The 21,343-nt window shown below is 55.1% G+C and overlaps 1 protein-coding gene across 4 annotated transcripts in view; it reads left to right on the top strand.

The window, feature by feature from the left end:
- The first annotated feature begins 5,759 nt into the window (after positions 1 to 5,759).
- Positions 5,760 to 21,343, top strand: part of SH3PXD2A (SH3 and PX domains 2A) — a 225,065-nt gene continuing 209,481 nt past the window's right edge. For all 4 annotated transcript variants that reach the window (XM_062214614.1, XM_062214615.1, XM_062214611.1 and 1 more), the window contains exon 1: positions 5,760 to 5,846. In XM_062214614.1, the coding sequence (XP_062070598.1) occupies positions 5,775 to 5,846 (72 nt within the window). In that variant the 5' untranslated portion in view covers positions 5,760 to 5,774. The remainder of the gene's footprint in view (positions 5,847 to 21,343) is intronic.

A 21,343-nucleotide genomic window follows, 5' to 3' on the forward strand; every position in this document is an offset into this window, starting at 1 on the left:
TTAGATACACGAGGAGAGTGCTTACTCAGCGTAATTCCTGGCACAGCACAAAGCAGGGACTTAAAAAGCAATTGCTGGTGTTGCTATGATTGTTGTTGCTATTATTATCATTATTATAGCTAGAGGAAACTTTCCATATGGACTGGATCAGCCTCATTTCACAGATTAAAAAATGTCGGGAGACTTAATAGCCCACTGTCCCTCCAGCTACGCAAGCCAAGAACCTACAATTCTCCTTATCACTTCTATTTCCCTCTCCCTATCAAACAAAACACCAAGCAGAGGCCACTTGGCCATATAAAGTTCCCCTCACTCCATCTTTCGAGTCCCTGCTGTCCACCCTCACCCACCAGGCCCTCCACCAAGTGACCATAGGGATCCTTTCAAAAGATGCAAATTGTAAAGAACCAAAGCTCTCTCTGACTATTATGACATGGGCACTGCAGACATTTTTAAGTCAATTCATTTTTAAAATTCAGAATTTCCTATTCCCACCTGCAGGGATGAATACTTTAGATATGTTCGCCCCACTTTGAAAATGTTCATCACAATTTAAATTTCACATGTATTTTTACGACTTTTAATACAATGTGTAGCTCCCTCAAAAACTATAAAATCTGCTAAGGAAAAGGAGCTCATCCGGTTTGCCCCCAGCTGTAGCCCCAGGTCCCAGCAGGGCAAGTGATACATGCTGGTAACTTAACAAATATTTGTTTAGTGGATTAAACAAACAAGTGAAGGCCTTGAGAAAGCACACAATGAGTTAGTAGCTATGCTCATAGGCATGGCTTTCAAAAACTTTCACACCAAAATAAACTCATCTTTGAATTCTATTTCCCATGCCCATGAACTTTTTGAAGTCTAGGTACATTTTGGAAGACACGGCTTGTTTATACCAGTCCTCTTTCCTAGAACTAATTGCCTAACCAACTGCGTTGCTTTAGGATCAAGTTTATGTTACAGGACTCCACTCCACATTGACTGATTAGATCAAGGAGGAAGCAGAGAAAAAGTCTGCAGGTGGAAGAATAAAACAAACACACAATGTGAAGCAGAGATAAGAGACAATGTTACTGCTTGTGTTCTCCAAGGTTTGCTACCGCCTGGTTCTGCTCCTCAGAGAAGCCCAGATGTCTGTGCATTCCATGAGACACAACTTTATGTTGGCAATAAAGCTCCTTCTCCTTTTCTTAAGCCAGCTCAGCTCAGTCTGTAGTACTTATACACCAGAGTCTTCTCCAGGATATGTACTATGTCTGCATCAGGCGGTGAGACTCATGGCATTGATGACAGCAACCTGTTGAAGGCAACACCTTGTTGAAGACAGTCCAAACCCCAGCCAGATTCTCCAGGAGGGAAAACCCAGCCTGCCTTTGGCCAGAAAGGGCAGGGCTGGAGTTGGAGCTAGACTTGACTGTAAGTCTCAAATCTTCCACCCTAGGGAGACATATGGATTCAGATATGACTGAAAAGGACAGTAACGCCTATGATATTTCTGAATAGAGAATTTAATTAAAAAAAACCAAGAAGGATCAAACCAAAACCAGATTCCTAGTTTTGATTATTTGTGGCCGCAGGCTGTTTTTAAAGGAACCGCCTTTGGATTTCCCAAGGGATCCCCCTCCACACCTCCTTTTCTGGTCCTTTTGTTGTCCAGTGGCCAATTCAGGGTTTTTTGGTTGCTGGAAAATCCAGGGGATTTTGAAAAAGAAAATCTGTGGGACTACACGGACTGATCCTTTGTAGCAAGGTAACTTGGTACTGCTGGTAAGCTGCTACCAGGCAGGACTGCACCGCAAGGCTGTTCAGTAGTTGAGACAGATGCTCTAACACCATCCACACTCTCACTCCTGAAGGTCTTGAAACACAATGCACTAGTTCAGGGACCAGATGTCTGGCCAGGGTTGGAGATGCTGCCTGGAGGTTATGAAATAATACTTTTTTTCCTCTGTGAAACTAACTGTGTCCTTGGCCTCTATGGCTGCATAAGGTACCAGGTTTCCCTCCCGAATTCTAGGGCATGCTCATTTGCTAAGTTCTAGCAAACAAGCTGTGCCACCCAAGGACCCTCACCAGAGTAAGGGCTAAGACGAGAGGCCGAGACTGTCTGTGGCACCACGCTACCAAGCGCACTGAGATTTCGCCGATGAACACACTTTGTCAGGCATCTGAGGAATGGCTTCTACCACCTGGTGGTTTGGCGAGCAGGAGGGGACTGTTCCTGTGGATGGAATCAGAGAGTGGTGGGGCTGACAGACAGCAGCCCTGGGCCCTCATCCCGGTCTCAGTCCCGTTCCCTGGCAACCAAGGAAAGGGGACACCTGGCCAGCAATTTACTTCCCTGGGAGGTTGGCTTCTGTCTACTCCAAATTGAGGAGGAACCATCCCCAAAACACTTTCCTGAACATGAGTCAATGCAGCAGTATTAGAGCTGACCTGAGGCTGACAGAGAGAGAGAGGGGAGGAAGAAAAAGGAGGAGGAGGAGGAGACAGAAGCACACACCCTGGACCGATTATGGTCTGTAAGGTGGCATCTTCTTTTCAGGCCCTCCTGCTTGTCCCTGCCAGAGGTCAGCCCTGGCCAACTCTGGAGGGAAAGGTGCTAAAAACCACTCTGGCCAGGAGGGGGCCCCAAATATCACTCCATTTGGTTCATCTCTGGCTAATAGTGCGGTTACACTTCCCTTTACCTAATAGTTATCCACCACCAGAAACAGAGACCCAGTGGTAGGCAGTAGCTTCAAGGTCCCAAGGCTGGTTCGTAGTTGAGCCAGCACCGGCACCCAGCTTGGGTAAGTCCTGCTCTGAGTCTCCATGTTCCAACCCTGCCTGAGTGTCACTGGGCAGTGGCAGCACCTGCAGATGTCCAAGGAGATCGCCATGCTTTAAGAAGACAACAGTTCCTAAGCGCCCGGCCTGAAGGAAGGCCTATGCTGGCTAGCGTGTGCGTGGCAGGGTGGCAGAGCTGAGGGTGGGGTGGGGCTGGGGAGGAACAGGGTGGTGTCAAAGTCCAAGAGTCCATGTTCATGATCCCCCAGATCCTCCTGGGCTTTGTACTGGTTTTGAAGCCACAACCCGAGCACCAGGAAGACAAATAACAATAAATGGTGTCATTGAGGCTCAGTCCACTAGAGACTGACCTGTGATCGGGCAATACATGAATGATTAGCAGATGCCATGAGGAGGAAGAGGGGATTATACATGACTCTGCCTAGCACCTTGCTGTACGCTGGCTTCTTTGGGGTGGTCACAAAGACCCTACCTGCGAGAGGAGGTGGTGTGGGCTCTGCATATGGGTAGCTGTTGGGATCTGCGTGTGCAGAGACCGCGGGGTGGGTGCACATGGCCCTGCCCAGGAGGGTCGTCCGGTCTTCCTTGCTGGGGATCCCAGGGTACTTGTGATGCTCCTGTGGATGGAGGATTGGAACCGAGGGACCCACGGGCGCAGCATCCAGGAAGCGTGTGTGTTAGCACAGTGTTAGTGCTAAGGCTGCTCTTGTGGAGAGGCACAGCAGTGCGGGGGTGGGGGAAGACTGCCGACTTGGGGCTAACAAGCTGCTTGGCCTCAGGCAGCTTGCTTTGACTCTAGGCCTCTGTTTGCTCCTCTGTAAAACCGAGGAATAAATTATATGCTTAGCATTGCCATCAGGGTGGACCCGGGTTCAGAGAGAGGAGAGTTGGAAGGAAACCTGGGGTGGTGTAGTAGGTGGGCCGACTGCTCTGATTCACAAGGGGACCCAGGGTAAGCAATACCCCCACTTCTTCCTTCTCTCCAGCAGCTAAACACCTGCTCCCCGCCCCAGTGGCTTCTCAACGTTAATTAGCTCTTCTGGGATACTTTGCCATCCACAGAGGAAGAGCAACCGAGTGCACTGTGCCTCACTGTATCATCATCCACAGGCTTTCATAGTTCATCATCAGAGAGGACTCGGAGCTGGGCCAGTGCCTTCCCAGGCTCTGGAGCTCAGTGCGAGGACCTGTTCTGGGCCGGCTTCCCACCCCTTTGGGGAACACTCCTTGCCCTCTCCCCTTGTCCGCATCAACTGAGCATCACCGCCAGACTCCTGCTCGGCACGCACAGTGTGTTCCCATCACACTGAAGCCCTGTGCCTGCAGCCAAGACCTCACAGCCTGGACCCCAGCAACTACCTTCATTTCCTTCCAGGCCCCATTGTTCTGTGCCCAGCACTCTTCCCCCTGGAGGTTGGAGAAACAGTGGGGTCCCCCGTGCCAAGCAAGTGTGTGAATACAGCCTTAGATTGGGGCAGGGTCTCGGACGGTGCAAAGCACAAAATAACATTAATACAATCAGATCACACGACTCCTCCTCTCATTTCACATGTTTCTCGTTGGTCCACAGTCACAAAGCTTTATTGTAATTGTGAAACAATTGGATTAGTTGTGAAAACACTACTCCTTTAAAGGTTTGAAAGCAGAATGGAAAAAATGTTGAAATGGATGCGGGGGTTGTGGGGGCAGGGGAAGCTAAATTGAATTAAATAATAACTGTGCTCCAAGTCCAGAGATGGACAAGTGGTTTGGAAAGTCCGTTTTCCAGGCCACAGGGAAGAGCAGCGAGAAAGCCTGGGGCTCCTGTGGAGCTGGCTCCCAACCCGGTGGATTTTCCCACCATTGTACGCTCCCTTCCCTCGCGCCCGAGGGTCCCAGGGGAGGCCCGGGCTTAGGGCAGTGGTGTTCTGCGGAGTCCGTGTAACCTTGTCATTGGTAAGTGATGTCACAGGTTAGTTACACAGGCCCAGATCGATGGGCTCCTACAACGGAGGATCGATCCCATTTCCGGGGAGAGCGCACCCTTTGTGACGCGCAGAGGGGCAGGTGGCGCCTCTGCAGGCGCTCCAGCTTAGGGATTTAATGCCGCCCCCTTCCCCGTTCCCGTCTCCTTCTTGGGCCCTGGGCAGTAGCAGCCGGGTAATAAACTACTTTTCAGCGAAGAGCTGTGGGGCTAGGAGTGGTAGGGGGAGGTAAGGGTGGGGACAAAAAGGCACAGATCCGCTCCGCGACCGAAAGCCGGGAGGGGGGCGCGCTGGGTTCACTTCCCCCAGCCCGCCTCCCTCCAAAGCCACCCGGAGTTTTTGTGCCCGGCGAACCCGCCCAGCGCCGCGCCAGGCCGCCGGCCGCGCTCCCCGCGCGGGTGGGGGCGCGCCGACCCGCCCCCGCCACTCGCGCGGGCTGCAGCCCCCTTCCCGGCGCCGCGAGCCCCTCCCCCTGCCCGGAGCCCCTCCCCCGCGCTCTGCTCCCTCCCCTCCCTCCCCCAGCCTGCCGCCCGGCCCGGCCTCCGCCTCCCGAGTGCACAGCCTCCTCGAGCGCCGAGCCCCCCGGAGCCCGAGCGCGGCGAAGGGGCGCCGCCGGCCCCTCCCCAGCACGCTGACAGCAGGCTCCGGGCCCCCGCCCCGTGTCCTCGCCGGCGGGACACACCCCCGCCCCTCCTCTGCTCCGCCAGTTCCCGCCGGACCCACCGGGCGGCGGAGAGAGCGGCGGGCGAGCCGGAGCGCGGCGGCGGCGCGGGAGGCAAGGGGCTTGCGCGGCGGGCCCACGGGGAGCCTCCGGGGCGCACGGAGCCCGCGAGCCCTCCGGGACCGTCCCCCGCCCCGGCGTCCGACCTGTGCGCGCCAGGAGCCGGGGCCGCTAGCGGCGCGCTGGGCCGAGGTGGCGGCTGGCCCTGAGGACCCGGGCAGCGGGAGAAGGAGCCGGAGCCCGGCCGGGATGAGAAGGTGACGTCGCCGGGGGGCGCCACTCGCTGTGTGTGGGGGAAGATGCTCGCCTACTGCGTGCAAGACGCCACCGTGGTGGACGTGGAGAAGCGGAGGAACCCCTCCAAGCACTATGTGAGTACCGCCCCGGTGGCCCCCGCGGGAGGCTGGCCAGGGATCCCCGCCGCCCGCGCCGTGCAGCCCCGGAGCTCCGCGCCCGCGGGCGGCCCTCGGTGCAGAGTTTCTCCACCGGGCTCTGATCTCCAGGGAAGCCTTTTCTGTGCCTCCCCCACTCGCCCTCGGCCCCGTTTCTTTTTTTGGCATTGGAACTGGCGAGTGGCTGCCCTTGTCTGTCACAACGGTGAGGTCATCTGTCCGCCTGGGCTGTGATGGGTGGGTGTGGGGGGAGCTCTCGTCAGCCCCTCGCCGGGCAGCCCGCTGCAGGGTTCGGGGGCTCGCGCGCGCTCGGGCCCGGGGAGGGAGACTGGCGCGCCGCCGCCCGTGCTGGCTGCGCCGCGTCCCCCCTAGGCCCAGGGCCGGGGGGCAGAGGAGGCTGCCGCGCCCCCTGCCCCACCTCCACGCCGGGCACTGGGCCCCGATTTCCTTCTTAAAGCCATTGTGTCCGCCGGTGTGAGGAGAATTGTGGCTTTTCCTTTTATCCCTTCTCTGGACGTGACCCTTAGCCGGGTTCATTTCCTCTTAAATGATGCTCCGTCTCCAGACACCAGGAGGCCACTGTTGGCTGTGGTCTCCCAGGAGCGGCCGGCCGCCCCTCCCCCTTCCTGCCCCACACTTAATGAGAAGGGCGAAGGTTGACCGGGCCCGGCCCCCTTTCATCTCGGCCGGCCCTGTCTTCGCATCCTTCACACCTTACCACGTAAACACGGTGCCTGTCTGAGTGTCTGTGCTCCTGTACTTGGAAGAGACGCACAGCCCCCAGCTCAACCGCCGAAGACCTGCAGCCTGCATCTTATTTGCAAATTAGGCATTTAAAGGAGCATTTCGGATGCTCAGAGCATTCATTTCAACAATTAAAACAAGCTGTTGGTTGCTGCCCTAGATTGCACGTTGGTCTCTGAAGTGCCTTTGATTTCCTTGTTGGAAAGAGAACTGGAGTTTGTGGTGATATCAGCCTCAGGCTACTCTTTCTGCCTTTTTCACCAGTAGCTCCGAGGCAGTGGGAGCCGCTGGCTGTCTTTACAGCTGAGCAAGCAGGGTTGGGCTCAGGTTGGGGAAGGAGGTGCAAGGGAAGACTGGTTGCTGACCAGACAGGGAGATGGGTGTCCGGGGCCGTTGTCCCTGGCAAGCATCTCCCATTACCGTTAGAAGAATGCGGGATTTGGGAGGGCTTGGTCACCCTGTGCTGGGATGGGGGTGGGCAGATGTCCGTTGGCACATCGCAGGCTTTACTGTCAGCCTTCCTAGCCTTGTTTCTCAAGTGTTGCAGGCTGGGTGTCAGGGGTTCTCCGTTGAGCTTGGCAGCCTGGCCCTGCTTTCAACAGATGGCACTCTCTGCTCTGAGAGCCAGGGAAGGTTCTCTCCCAGCTCTGGATTTCAGTTGAAAAGTGCACTTTTAGCTCTGACCCGCGAGGCCCAGGGTTACAGATGCAGGACACGCTGGCAACAAACCAGCCGGGGACCCGCTGCAGGGAGGGTCGAAAGGCAAGGAAGTGCTGGGGCTGGGAGCTTGGCGCAGCTGCGAACGAGCTGCCCAGCCCTGGGCCGGCCTTTCCCACCTCTCGGGGTCTCAGTTCTTGTTTTTCAAGCAAGGATAATAATAGTGCATGCTTCATGGGGGCAGTCGGGAGAATTAAATGAGGTCATGCGTGTGGTGCACTTAGCCCACCCGGTTCCTGGCACGAAACAGGCACTCATTACATGGATGCTTATTACTGGGGAGATTCTGACTAAGAAAGTCCTTTTTGAAAAGTAGCTATTAATGGTCTGGCCGAAAAGGAAGACAGATTTCTGGGGCTGGGATTGATAATCACTCGTTCTATGTGAAAAAGACAAAAGAAGTGCTGTCCAGTGCCCTGGAAGTGGTCATTTCCTCCCTTCCTACTGACAGAAGTATTTCCCGGGACGTCGCCGCTTCCCGCGTGAAGACAAGATGACATTATGTTTGGGGAAGGGAGTGATGTCACTGACCAGATGGGACCAGGCAGAGTTCTGAACTACAGTTCTGGAAGACAATGAAAGGAGAAAGTGTTGTGTGCTGTGGAATTGTGGAGCTGGCAGCAGCATGAGGACTTCTCTGGCCCATCCATCCTCACCTCCTCCCCCTGCCATCACCCCCGTTTTACAGATGAGGAAACTGAGAGCCAGATGGGTAGGGTGACTTGCAACACAGCCAGCCACAGCACCTGGGGCTGACTGGCTTTTTGCCCATAGTATGGGTTTAATTCATTGAGTGAACACTAAGTCTGGTTGGATTGACCAGGAAGAAAAATGTGTGGTGGTAGTGAGGTTCCTACACATTTGGGGAATAAATAGATACCATAAGGGTGTCTGATAATAGAGAGGTCCGAGGGGACAGGAAGGGCAGGAGGGCACCAGCAGGGGGAGGCTGTGGGCTGAGGCTTCGGAGCTCCCCCTCTCATGGCCTTTGCACGGTGGACGGCCCAGGCCAGAGGGTCAGGTGTTGTGGGTGAGCTACTCTGGTGTGGTTGGCTGGCCGAGACACGCTGCGCCCAGGCTGTGGAGGTGCTGGAAGCCCTCTGTGCTGCTGGGGCATGCCTCCTGCCAGCCTCTGCTCCGCTGATGGCTGGTTCTGAGTCTGCGGTTGGGTCGATTGCCGAGCAGAGAGGTGTCATGGGATGTGCACATCAGCAGGAGCTAGCTGATGAGAGACTGGGACCTGAGCTCCAGAATGCTTGGGCGCACACTCCGTAGGTTCTCCTGGGGCCTCCAGCAGGACATACCCCTCCCCACCTGGAGGGGCAGCCGCTCAGACACCAAAGGTCCCATGCTGTCGTTCATGAGCACAGCCAAGTAGCCCCCTTCATTTGCTTGGTGCTGTGAACTCCTTTTGGCTTCCTTTCTCTCTAGGTTGGGGTTGGGCGGGGTGAGCAGGGAGCCGAGGTTAGGCTCCCTGGCACAGAGCTGGGCTCCTCTCCTGGTTTATCAGAGCTGCCCGAGGAGCCCTTGGGTAAACTGTCTTTGGCCTCAGACCACTTGTCTTTAAAGTGGTTCTGCTGCTGCTGGACTCCTCCCTTTGACGGTTTTCTGATAGAGTCTGAGTCCAGTTCCGCATCCTCCTTCGCACTCCCATGCATGGGTGGGTTTGGTCCAGGCATATGGCGGTGAGAGAAGCTCGTTTATCTAAAGCAAACAAGAAATTATGTCTGTTTGGATTTGGGAGGTGTTGTGCTTTCACAGTCGTTTCCTTTCCTGATTGTTTATTTCAGACAAATACCAGTCATGAATGTTCTGATCCTGCACAGGACTCATTAGAAAAGGCAAATAATAGCCAGGGTGAGCCGTTACCATCCATGGAGCCACACGCTGGCCATGCATGTTTTCATGTGATTGCAGTATGGGGTCAGTTCTTTGATTCCATTTTGCACGTGGGTTAACTCAGGCCTCGCAGATAGCTCAAGGCAGCCCTGGGTCAGCACAGGTCATTTTACCTCCAAAGGAAGATGTGCCTAAGACGGGGCCCTCTCCTTGGTCAGAATCTGGGTGGGGAGGCCAGGCTCAGGCCTGTGTGACAGAGATGCAGGGTGGCGGCTGGAACTTGCACCGCGTACCACAGAGGACAGTTTGGGATGGGCAGTGGCCAGCATTCGTGTGAGACAGGAGGAGAACAAATCCAGGATGGTGTCTGGTCCCCAGGGATGCATACGGTGATAAATGAAGGGTCCGCCCTCTGGAAATAATTCATTCTCCTTGTGTTTAGATCATCACAGATTTCAGTCTTGGCCCTGGGAGCTACATTTTTGGAAATTGGCCCCAAACTCCTTCGTTCCTAAGCTCTTCTTTTTTCCCCCCAAGGCTGTGGACGATAGCTAGAGCCCTCAGGAGTTAGGCTGTGCAGTGGCAGCCTGCGGCGCTCTTCTCCAGGGCCAGTTCTGCTATAGGACAGGTGGTGTTGGGCAGATCAGGGTCCACACCCTTCCTCTGGCACTTCCTGGCTGTGCAACCTTGGACTGACTACCCTGGGCCTCAGTTTCCCCACTGTACCCAGAGGCTTTTGGGAAGTTGCTGAGATAATTTTGGGTAAAGCTCTTATCCTGTACCTGGCCCCCATCAGGGGCAATCACAGTGCGAGGATACTTCAAGAAGTTCATGGAAAAGTGGGGCTAAAAGATAAGTTTATTTTGGTGCAAAAAAATTGGAATCTATGTGTAGTTTTTGCATAATGTGAATTTTCCATGATTTTTAGATTTTAAAATTTATTTCAGAGACAGAGAGAGGGAGAGAGGTAGAATGGTAGAGACAGAGACATACAGTTTCGTCCATTGGTTCACTCCACAAATACTCTCAATGGGCTTGGCTGGGCCAGGGTGAACCCGGGAGCCAGGAACTCAATCCAGGTCTCCCATATGGGTTGCAAGAACCCAATTATTTGACCCATCACTGCTGCCTTCTAGGGCAGGCACCAGCAGGAAGCGGAGGTGGAGATTGGAGCCAGGATGTGAACCCATCCCTCTGCTATGGGAAGCGGGCATCCCAACCAGCATCTTAACTGCTGTGCCGGATGCATCACCCCCTGTGAGCTTTTTGAAGACCTCTGTGTGCTGGTGTCCATCTCATGTTCTGATCACAGAGCACTGAAATAGATTTAGGACCCCACAGGTGAAGCTGAGAAAAAAGGGAAGACGGAGGCAGAAAGGGAGGCCCAGCTGTTCATAGTCTGATGGGAAACTGGGCCCAATGCCCCATGGACAACACCCAACACACACGAGAAACAGATAAACACAGAGCAGCTGTTCAGAACTGGAGTGGATCCTGGACCCGAGCTTGAGGACCTAGTGAGAGTGTCCCGGGAAGCTGGGAAGGAGAAGGGAAAGAACAGGGTTAGGAGAGGAGAGAAGAGAGTCCTCCAGGTATGGGCAAGGTCAAAGTCAAAGAGGATCCTAGCCCCAAGGTCAGTGCCATGCATGGGTTAGCACTGTTGCCTGCTTTGTCTCTGTAATTCACACACACACACATGCACGCACACACACACAGAAACAGTTCCTTCTCTGGGCAGGGAAGTGATCGAGGGGTGATTCACGGGTCTGACAAGGCTACTGCTCATGGAACAACCGACCACATCCTTCAAGGCCGTTGGAATGGGGAGCACAGCCAGCCATTTATCATGGCTCTGTTTAGAGCCCAGTGAGGGCTTTGGGACGGGGCGGGGGTGGGGGCAGCAAATCAGGGCTGGAATCACCGTGTGTGGTGGCAGGCAGAGGAGAAGGGAAGAGAAGGGAAAAATAAACCTATTTGATGTCATAGAGAGAGTGGTTCCAGGTCCAGAAATATAAGCAGCAGCTGCTACATTTTCCAGAGAGGGATTCCAGGGCCAGTGTGGGTTAATGGACAGGGAAGGCTATGAATTAGAGGAGCGTTGTCAGGCCCTCTGATTCGGGGTTTGCACAGCAGTTCCCTGGAAATTGCCTTCTAATTCCTCAGCCTGAGTCACCGACCAGTCTATTTCTTGACCAGAAAAAGTCTAACAGGCAACTTTGTTCCCCCTTGCTCCTTAATTAAACAAAATAAAACATGGAATCGAGTTTCCGCGTGGTAATCACACTCCGCTTGAGTTCTGAGGATCCAGGAAGGAGTTAATGGATTAGGACAGGGACCCAGGAGACCGGAAGGACAAGGGGTATGTGTGGGAAATGAGGTGGAGATTCTGGCTTTGGAAATAGGTTCTGAGCGAGGGCCAGAGCTTTCTCTGCCACGACAATTGCCAAAAATAATGGAAGCACCCAGGAACAGGGTGATCTGCGTTTTAAGAGGTTGGGCTCCTGGGGTAATGGAGTCAGTCGCAGATAGGCAAGAGAATGGAGAGGTCAGGGAGCGCAGCAAGGCCTCCCTTGAGCCCCAGGGTGACCTCCAGACAGGTCACCACAGCAGCAGAGGGGACTGAGTCCCTGCTGGTGCACAGGGCTGACCAGCCTCCAGCCTTGATGTCAGGCTGCACGGTGAGAAGAACTGACATACGAGTACCAGCTAGGTGCCAGGCAGCACCAAAGATGCCTTGTGGGGGGTTATTTGAACAATCACTCCACAGAAACGAGCTCCTGAAGGAATGACACTTACAGAGTACCTGGCTGCGACGGAGCCCAGTGCACCGACTGGCTGGACCAGCTCCTAAGGCCCCACAGCCCAGAGGAAGGCGAGCTGTCCGTGAACTAGGCTGTCCGTGAACTGGAGCAGTGCAGGCCCACAGAGGGGCTTTGAGTAATCAGGGTTTGGCTGGGAAAAGAGTGGGTTTAGGCGGGAAAACAGGGAAGAGCATTCCAAGAATGGGAAAAGCAGGGCTGCTGGAAGCGGAGCGTGCAAAGGAAATCTGGGGCGAATCTAAGGTGCATGCTGGGGAGGAGGATGAAGAGAGAGAGGTAAGGCCAGCCTCCAAGGGCTTTGAGTGGCAGCCAAGGGAATCCAGAGTTTATTGTGTTGGAACCTTGGGTCCTTCCTTTTCTCCCAAGGGTTGGGGAAAAGAGAGCTGGTTGTCATTCTGGGAGTCTCCGGTGGGGGGGGGGGGGCCTTCCAGAACTGGAGGCAGGGTTGCTCTTGCTGCGAGGCTAGAACAGAACCAGGTATGGCCCAGAGCCTTTTTCTGGTTGTGCTTTGGGACTGTTCAGTTGGCTGCGAGTCCCAGCCCCTCCTGTTTACGGCTCTTACTCCTAGGAATCAGGCCGTCCCATAAAAGTTGATTGCACCCAGCCTGTTGGGGAGGGAGGGTTGAGAAGGAGGAGAAGGGGGAGCCACAGGGAGTAAGGCCTTGGCACTTGCTTTGGGTCTCTGCCCGGGAGGGTCCCGGCTGTATTTCACGGAGGAGTCATTTCCATCCACAGGCCTCAGTGGCAAAAGAGAGAGGCTGATATGCCTGTCCCCGCCTGGGGCTGATACTGAACAGCCCAATGGGACCCTGCGTGTCTCTGCGGTCTCTGTGTCATCTGAAACATCCTTCCTCCTGTTGCCTCTCCCAAGACCTCTCTGAACTCGTCTTAGTCTCAAGTCCACTCTTCAAACCACCTCTTCATTTGTTTAACCCCACCTCGCTCCCAAGTATGCCGCTAAGCCTGATTCCATAGGGAGGAAGCACAGCGACGGCTCCTACAGACTTTCCGTGGGCTCAGAGTGTCCCCTGGATACCCTCACGGCAGCCCCTCGAAGCATGTAGCTGCTGCTGGCATCCACAGCGTACGGGTGAGGGCACGAGGCTCCAGGGGCGCAAGTGGACTGCAGACACATGCCAAGGCCTGCCCTGTCCCCACCGAACCCCTGCAACTCCTGGACAACGCCATGCACACCTGCGGAGCCTGGTCCCCCGGAAGGTCCAGCCTGCGGCCTGACTGGTTGGCTTCTCGCACGTGTCCCCTTCCCCCTTCTAGAACCCTGCTCGCTCCTCTAGAAGCAGGCGTGACTGCTTCTCATTGAGCCGACTTCTGCAGAGGAGGGGGCAGGTGATGAGAAAGCTGCCCGGAGGAAACAGCTGTGTGAGGGTCATCTGTCTGGCCATGGCCGCCGACAAACCTGGCAGCCAGGGTGGGCTGGAGGACCCCAGCCCTCGGAGAGGAATCTTCTAGAGCTCCACCCCCGGGAGCTGTGCTTTGCTTCTTTCCAGTCCTGTCACTTTTGTGAAGGGGAAGAGCGACCCTCTCCCCCGATACCTGAGGGGAGGAAGTGACCGCCAGGCGCTGAGTTAGCAAAGGGGAAACAGCTGTGCTTTCTGTCCCCTGGCCTCTGCTTTCTCTGGCCCTTTGCCGTCACTTCCCTGTGGCCTGTGAGGAAGCCACCCTCCCCGGGCCTGGGCGAGGCACAGGGTGGCAGGGGAGGGGGCCCGGAATCCCTTCCTCTGTGTGTGTCAATGCAGCATAAATTATGCAGGGGAGGGGGCCTGCGGGCATCTAATCTGTCTCTGCGATTCCTGCGTGCCAGCTTCAGATCTGGCGGAAATTGATCACTCTTATCAGATCCGACAGCAACTGCAGGGAGCGATACTGACAGTGAACTTGCCCAGCGTGCTCCCCAGTGGGGGCCTGAGAGGTTGCGTGGTGCCCGGGCCCTGGCAGAGAGCCCTTCGGCTTCCATTTCCGAGGGATACTCTCACTCGGTAATAATTAAAGGAGACCTTGACCTGTATCATGTCACCGCCGTCCCACAGCTGCCACGGGTTGAATTCCTATTGTGCCGTGCAGTGCCAGGCCTCTGACTTGCAAAAGGTCCCTGAAGGCTTGCATTATTAACCCCATTTGACTCACGGGCTGAGGTTCGGGAAGTTGAGGTCGCATTGGAAGCAGAGCACAAACCCAGGTGATTCCAGCCTCCCCCGACCCACGCCTGGCTTCACACGGTCACCGAGCCTCGCACGCTTGCCCCCTCCAGGGCTGCTCCGGGTCACGTGGCTTCTGCCAGCCCTCCTGTGCGGTTGGGCCCCTGCGAGGACCACGGCCTTGCTGCCTTTGCCCACCGGGAGGTTCTGAGTGTCTCGGGGTTGCCCGTGTGGTTTGGAGCGGCTGCATTGTAAACTCTCATGGTAGGCCCTCTCCCGACCCAGCTTTATTCTGTTTCCTGATGGCCCAGACCCAAAAAGCTATTTTAAGGGACTTGCCTGTGTGGGAGAATTTCTCCCTGTGACGACGGAGGAGGAGGAGGAGGAGGGGGAGGCCTCACCGCCTGGCATGGTGCTGGCAGCAGGGCTCTGCGAGAGGGAAGCTCTTTTCTGAATGCTGCCCCCGGGCTGGGATTGATTAACTGAGCCCCTGGCACAGTGCCTGGCACCCAGAGGGGACACAGTCCATCCCCGGTGAGGGCGGGGTGCGGCTGGTCTCAGCCCAGCCGGTTGGCAGGTCCACAGCAGAACAACGGCTGAGCTCTGGTTTCAAGTGGGATTCATTATTGACTTCAGCGTCCCTCATTGCAGCTTGGGAAGAGTTGTTAGCCGTCACAAAGCACACCGGACACTGGAGTAAGGGAAAGGGTTTATTGGGGAAAACCCCGCAGGCCGGAAGGGAGGAATGAAGAAGGATAAGGGAGAGAGTATAAGAGAGAGACAGAGGAGAGGAGCTAGTGAGGAGAGAAGAGAGAGCAGAGAGAAGAGAGATGAGAGGAAGAGAGAGCAGAGAGAAGAGAGAACAGAGAGAAGAGAGACGAGAGGAAGAGAGGAGAGCAGACGAGAGGAGCCGAGAGAGCCACGTGTTCAGGAACAGGCCCTTTTAAAACTTTGCTGGAGGGCGGTCAGGGAAACAGGAGCAGCGAATCCCGTTAGGATGGGGGTGGAGCTTGGCACAGGTGGTTGGGCCATGTGGCTACCTGGCTTTCAGCAATGGCACGGAACCGGAACCGGGGCATAGGATGTAAATCAGGGTGTAGATCGCACCATAGATAAAACTGCGCCAGTTTCCTAACAAGGGTAGCCTCGTTTTCCCCTGTGATTTCTGAATGTGGCAGCTCCCAGGCTGGAGGAGTGGGGGAGTCAGAGAATGCATGAGTGGAACCCCCTCTGGATAAGGGCTCTGTCTCACTTAATCCCACGGCAGACTTCCACCATCACCATCCATGTCTTGGAGAAGAAACAGGCTCAGAGAGGTGCAGCTTCTCACCCGGGGCACTGCAGTAAACTCAGGGAGCCAGGGTTTGAACCCAGATCCCTGCAGCAACATGGCCTGTGAGGGTTCCCCTGGGCTCCCTAGAGATCCCAGGGCATCGCTGTGGGGAGGTTCGGTTGGTGGTTGGGAGCTCTCATTTCCCACTGCCCAGGCTGGAAGCAGCCACATGTGTCACAGCTAAGTGCTCTTGGCCTTCCTCTGCCCTCTCTGCACTCCATCAGAATCTGGGCTCTGTAACTGTTCCACACACCCGAGGGGCTCTCCACCCTGATTTGGGGCTCTGCTGGGGTACGGAATGCTGCAGGCACTGCCCTTGAACCCTTAAGAATGGGCGTGAGCACAGGGAGTGTAGTACAGTGGGTATTGCTCCTGTACTGGCTTTGGAGATGACCCTGACTGCTTCCCGAGAGACTGGGGGGCTAGAGAACACCATGCACGGCTTCTAGATAAAACTGCAAGGGTTGGGATTAAACCCTGGGCACCTGCCCACTCTGCTCCTCCCTTAACACGTGGTATGTTTGGAGCCGGTGGTTGGGATGACAGACTTGTTACTGCGAACGGACCCATGGCAGGGTCTGATCTCTGTTTTGTAGTTCAGATTTTTATTCCTCTTGAACCCTTCTTGTCCAGGGCCTTTCAGAGGGTCCTGCTGCCAGAGGCTCGAGGTCCTCTTTTCGGGGATGGTTGGATGGCATGGCACTGTGGTTGCGAGTAGGGGGAGTTTAGTCCCTTGACACTTTCAGCCTGATGCATGTTCAGGCAAAACCAGTGCCCATATGGGATGCCGGCGTTGCAGGCGGAGGCTTTACCCACTTTGCCACAACACTGGCCCCAGTGAAGGCCTCATTCTACTGAAGCCCCTTCCTCCCACCTTACTTCAGAACTTCTAACTGACAGTGGTGGAAGTTGCTTTTTTGAGCCTGGAAGCACGTGTTGCTATCAATATAAGATTGTCCGTGGTGTTAAGATCCTCAGGTCAACCCGCTGAAGTTTTTTCATCCTTGGAGTAGGTGGAATCATCTTCCCAAGAACCAGATCTCTTGGATTCTGGGCTAACCTGGGAACCTCCAGGCTGTGTGTCATATCCAGGCTGCCTTCCAGTGTTCCCAGGGAGAGGGACGCTCCAAGGCTAATTAGTATTGACAGTAGCAGTGGTAATGGCAGTGCTCATTATGGCCAGCCACTCCTCTAAGCACTTTTCTCCCTTAATCCTTGGACAACCCAGTGAGAAAAGCACCGTGGTGGTCCTTGCTTTACTGACAATAGAACAGAGGCACAGAGAAGTTCATCTGCCAGTGGTCACAGGCTAGGAAGAGGCTGAGAGCTGGGCTTCGGAGCCGTGCAGTGGGATTCCAGAATCCTATGGGAAACTTCTCACCACCTGGTCTGGAAGGGAAACCCACCCGAGCTAGCCAGCTGCAGACCCTACAGTAGTCATTGGGGGTGCTCTCCACTTGGCAAGAGCAGAGTTAATAAGTGTCAGACAGGAGGAACAAAAGCCACAGGAGCTGGAGCTGTCCCTCTCTTTCTTCCCTGAGACAGGAAAAGCCATTTGTTCCTGGAACCTGACACTGTAGGGGGTGGGTGTGCTGTCTGTGGTTGGCTTCCTGGGCCATTTGCAAGTCCGGCCCATGGGGCTGGGGGTGTGGGGTACTGTGTTTGTTCCTGGTGTCTGGCAAGATGTTTTTGACACCTAGATCATTTCACTGTCAGTGCAGCCCAGCAGGTGGCTGGGGCTGTTGGTTTAGCTGGAGGGGGGCAGCGTCCCCGCCCAGCCTCTTCAGTTTATTGTTAGAAATAGGTGGGTCCTAACTTGTCCTTCCCGTCTGCCCCGGCCCCAAAATAAACAGCAGTTGTTGGGAACTCTGTCCCCCCTGCTGGCTGCCAGTCGTCCACAGCCCCAGTGTCGGCCTTTCCCCTTTTGGGATTGGTGGCAGGGAGGCATTGGGCACTTTGACTTTGCCCTCCATGCCCTCTCCCAGGTTTCTGGGCCACCCCTTGACACTCATTCCTTCTAGCACGTAGTGAGGCAAGTGGTGGTTCAAGAAACAGTCTCGAGCACCCAACACGAGTCTGGCAGCCTGGCTCTGCCCCTAGACAGCCTAGCTCTGAGCCTCAGTTTCTTTGTCTGTCAAAGCCCCTTTTGGTGTCCATATCCCAGGCTGTTGTGAGGATTAGGAATGGCACTGTAGAGGAGCAGGTGCAGCCGTGGAGGACAAAGTGCCTGGTGGGAATCCCAGCTTTGCCACCTGAGAGCCATGTGCTGTGGGGGAGGTGCTGATGCTCTCTGTACTTCAATTTTCCCATCTGTAACATGGGGTTAATAAAAGCACCTTCCAGGCTGCTGGTGAGGATTAAATATGGGATAATACATGTGAACAACTCAAGACTGTGCCTGCACGGAGTGAGAGTCACTGGATGGGACAGCGTGTGCTCCCATTGTTGGTTGAGGCAGTCGCATGTGCACATCCAAGGGCTCGCAGTCACTGCTCTCCAGCCAACCTGTGATCTGTGCCTCTGAGCCAATTTGCTTGGCTGCGATTCAACCCCTCGATGGGAGCCTCCACTTTCAGGGCTGCAGGTGGTGGTGGAACTGGTTATGAGGCAAGGCGAAGGCACGAAAAGCTCGAAAGCACGAAAAGGCAGTGTTGTGATTACTCTCTTTTTAAAAAAATATTGTTTATTGATTTTTAACTTTTTAAATTTTAAAGTGGGGAGGTGGAGAGAGAAAGAGAGAGAAATCTTCCACCCCCCAGTTTACTCCCCACATGATTTGGCCAGGCTGAAGCCAGGAGCCCAGAACTACATAGCCTTCTCTTACCTGGGTGGCAGAGGCTCAAGTATTTTTTTTTTTTTTTTAAGATTTATTTATTTGAAAGTCAGAGTTACACAGAGAGAGGAGAGGCAGAGAGAGAGAAACGTCTTCCATCTGCTGGTTCACTCCCCAACTGGCCGCAATGGCCAGAGCTGTGCTGATCCAAAGACAGGAGCCTGGAGCTTCTTCTGGGTCTCCCATGCAGGTGCATGGGCCCAAGGACTTGGGCCATCTTCCACTGCTTTCCCAGGCCATAGCAGAGAGCTGGATTGGAAGTGGAGCAGCTGGGACTCAAACCAGTGCCCATATGGGATGCTGGCACTACAGGTGGTGGCTTGCCGGCCCCTGAAAAAGTTATCATTCTCAAAAAGAAAGTAATGGCATTCGGCCCTAATTGTGTTGGGCCACAGTGCCAGGTCTCTCCATGAGTACACCAGTGCCCTTGGGAAGGGGCCCTTGCTCAGGACCAAGCATTCGCACTCTCTGCCTGCAGCCTGCTCCTTTCAGGGGCAGCTGGTTGTGCTGTTTGCCTCCTGGGCCTCCGTCAAACCTTGTGCAGGCAGTGGGAGTTCCATTGGAAGAGCCAGTGGGAAGAGAATGAGTCTGCACCCAGAGAGGAATGCCGCGAAGAGGCTCTGAGCAGGAGCTCTGGAACCGCACTGCCGAAGTTCCAATTCTGGCTCCTCTGTTTATTTGTTGCTGTGTGGCCTTAGGCGACTCACTTTACCTCTCAGTGCTTCAGTTTCCTCACAGTGGGGACAGTGGGGCTCTCAACAGTGCCTTCCCATAGCACTGTGGGAGGATGAAATGAGAAAGCGATGGGGAGTGCCCCGTGCACAGTGCCTGGGGCGGGGTGGGTCCGTGTAAGTGCTACCGCCAGTACAGCAGCCGGCATGGCAGGTGGAGACTTCCCATCCGCCCAGAGCCTCTGGGGCCTGGCAGGTGTCTGCTTAGACACCTTGGCAGGGCCACACAGGATCTGTGACAAAGGCATCTTAGAGCGAGCCTGCCTCGCTGAGGGGCCAGTGTAAGAGCTCAGACAGCAGGGGATTGAATACTGACCCTACCATTTGCCCCCTGTCTGTGGCCAAGTCACTTAACCTCCTCTGCCAGCCGTGCCCACAGAGAGGCCCTGTGAGAACCAGAGGCAGCATGAATCACCCAGTAGGCACCCCCACCGTGGTGGCCTGCAGACAGCTGCACGGCTTGGCGAGGGGGTGGGGGAGGGTCAGTGGGCTCTAGCCTCGAATGCCACCCTCTTCCTTTGTGAGCAGCCCTGAGTGTGTATTGCAGCAGGACTGTGGCTGCAGAGGGTGACAGTGTTTTCTGCTGGTACCATGGCCAGCGTGCCAGTGTGCCAGCTCCTCATTTAGGTTATCCGCGCCTCTCTGAGAGACCCTGCTAAGAAACGTTTCACCAATGAGGAAAGGCTCAGAAAAGGCCTGGGACTTCTGGGAGTGTGGTGGGTGCTGCGGATATCCTGGGCTCCCCTGAGTGGGCAGTCGTGACATCCAGCATGTGGCTTGTTCATATCAAACTTTGAACTTCCCATCCTTCTCTCCACCTCACCTCCCTGTGTCATGGCTCACCCCAGCTCCATGGCCCCAGGGAAACTTGCTCTGCCCGAGCAGGTGCACCTGAGAAAAGTCAGGGTGTGGTAGGGGCAAGCTGGCATCCCAGGAACCACCCTCAAGTGGTGTGAGGTGTGGGTTCGCAGCCTGCAGCCAAGCATGCTTCTCCATTAACAGTTGGTGGAGCCGGGGCTGAAAACCCCTGGCTGTGACTCCCAGGTCGCCAGGCTGTGCTGGATTTCTGGAAGTTTTGGGGATTCTCATTATAGAGGAGTCAGAGAAGAACCTTGTTCAGTGCAGACTTTGCTAAGAAGTGGGAGGTCTCCAGAGTGAATCAGGATGTCAGGACTGAAGAAGACTTGATCAACAGGGGAGCTTCTCACAGCTCACCAAGAAGGGGCTCGGTCAATACTAACAGGACGGAGGAGCTGGGCTGGGGAAGCATGGGAACCTGACCTTATATAGACTTGCCCCAGGAAAGACAGAAACAAACAAGGGACTTGGGGGCAGTAAAATCTAATATGTTCATCCTCCAGGGTGAGGCTAGGAGGAGCAGCCCAAGCGTGGGAACAGAGGCCCGGAGCTACTGGCCTCTGTGCCTGCCAGGTGCAAGGTGACACATGTGAGCAAGGTGCTGTGTGTTTGTATAGAATTCCTGTCTGTAAATTTGGCTGATGCCTACATCCCATATTGGAGTGCCTATTTCAAGTCTGGTTACTCCACCCTTCTTCTTCTTTAAGATTTATTTAGTTATTTGAAAAGCAGAGTTAGAGAGGGAGAGACAGAGGGAGAGATATCTTCCATCTGCTGGTTCACTCCCAGATGGCTGCAATGGCTGGTACTGGGCCAGGCCACAGCCAGGAGCCAGGAGTTTCTTTGCCCAAGCACTTGGACCATCTTCCACTGCTTTCCCAGGCCATTAGCAGGGAGCTGGACAGGAAGTGGAGCAGCCAGGACAGGAAGCAGCACCCATATGGGATGCCAGCCTTGCAGGTGGCAGCTTTATCTGCTCTGCTATACATCTGATCCAGCTTCCAGCTAACGAGCCTGGGACCAGCAGATGATGGTTCCAGTGCTTGGATCCATGCTACCTACATGGGAGACCTGGATGGAATTCCTGGCTCCTGGCTTCAGTTTGGCCTAGCCCTGGCTGTTGCAAGCACTTGGGGAGTAAACCAGTGGGTAGAAGATTTTTCTCTCTCTCTGACTTCAAATAAATAAACAAATCTTAAAAAATAATCATGAAGGCCGGCACCGTGGTTTAACAGGCTAATCCTCCACCTTGCGGCGCCGGCACACCGGGTTCTAGTCCCGGTTGGGGCACCGGATTCTATCCCGGTTGCCCCTCTTCCAGGCCAGCTCTCTGCTATGGCCCGGGAAGGCAGTGGAGGATGGCCCAAGTGCTTGGGCCCTGCACCCGCATGGAGACCAGGAGAAGCACCTGGCTCCTGGCTTCGGATCAGCGAGATGCGCCAGCCA

Source organism: Lepus europaeus, chromosome 17 (genome assembly GCF_033115175.1).
Source record: "Lepus europaeus isolate LE1 chromosome 17, mLepTim1.pri, whole genome shotgun sequence".
Lineage (NCBI taxonomy): Eukaryota > Metazoa > Chordata > Mammalia > Lagomorpha > Leporidae > Lepus > Lepus europaeus.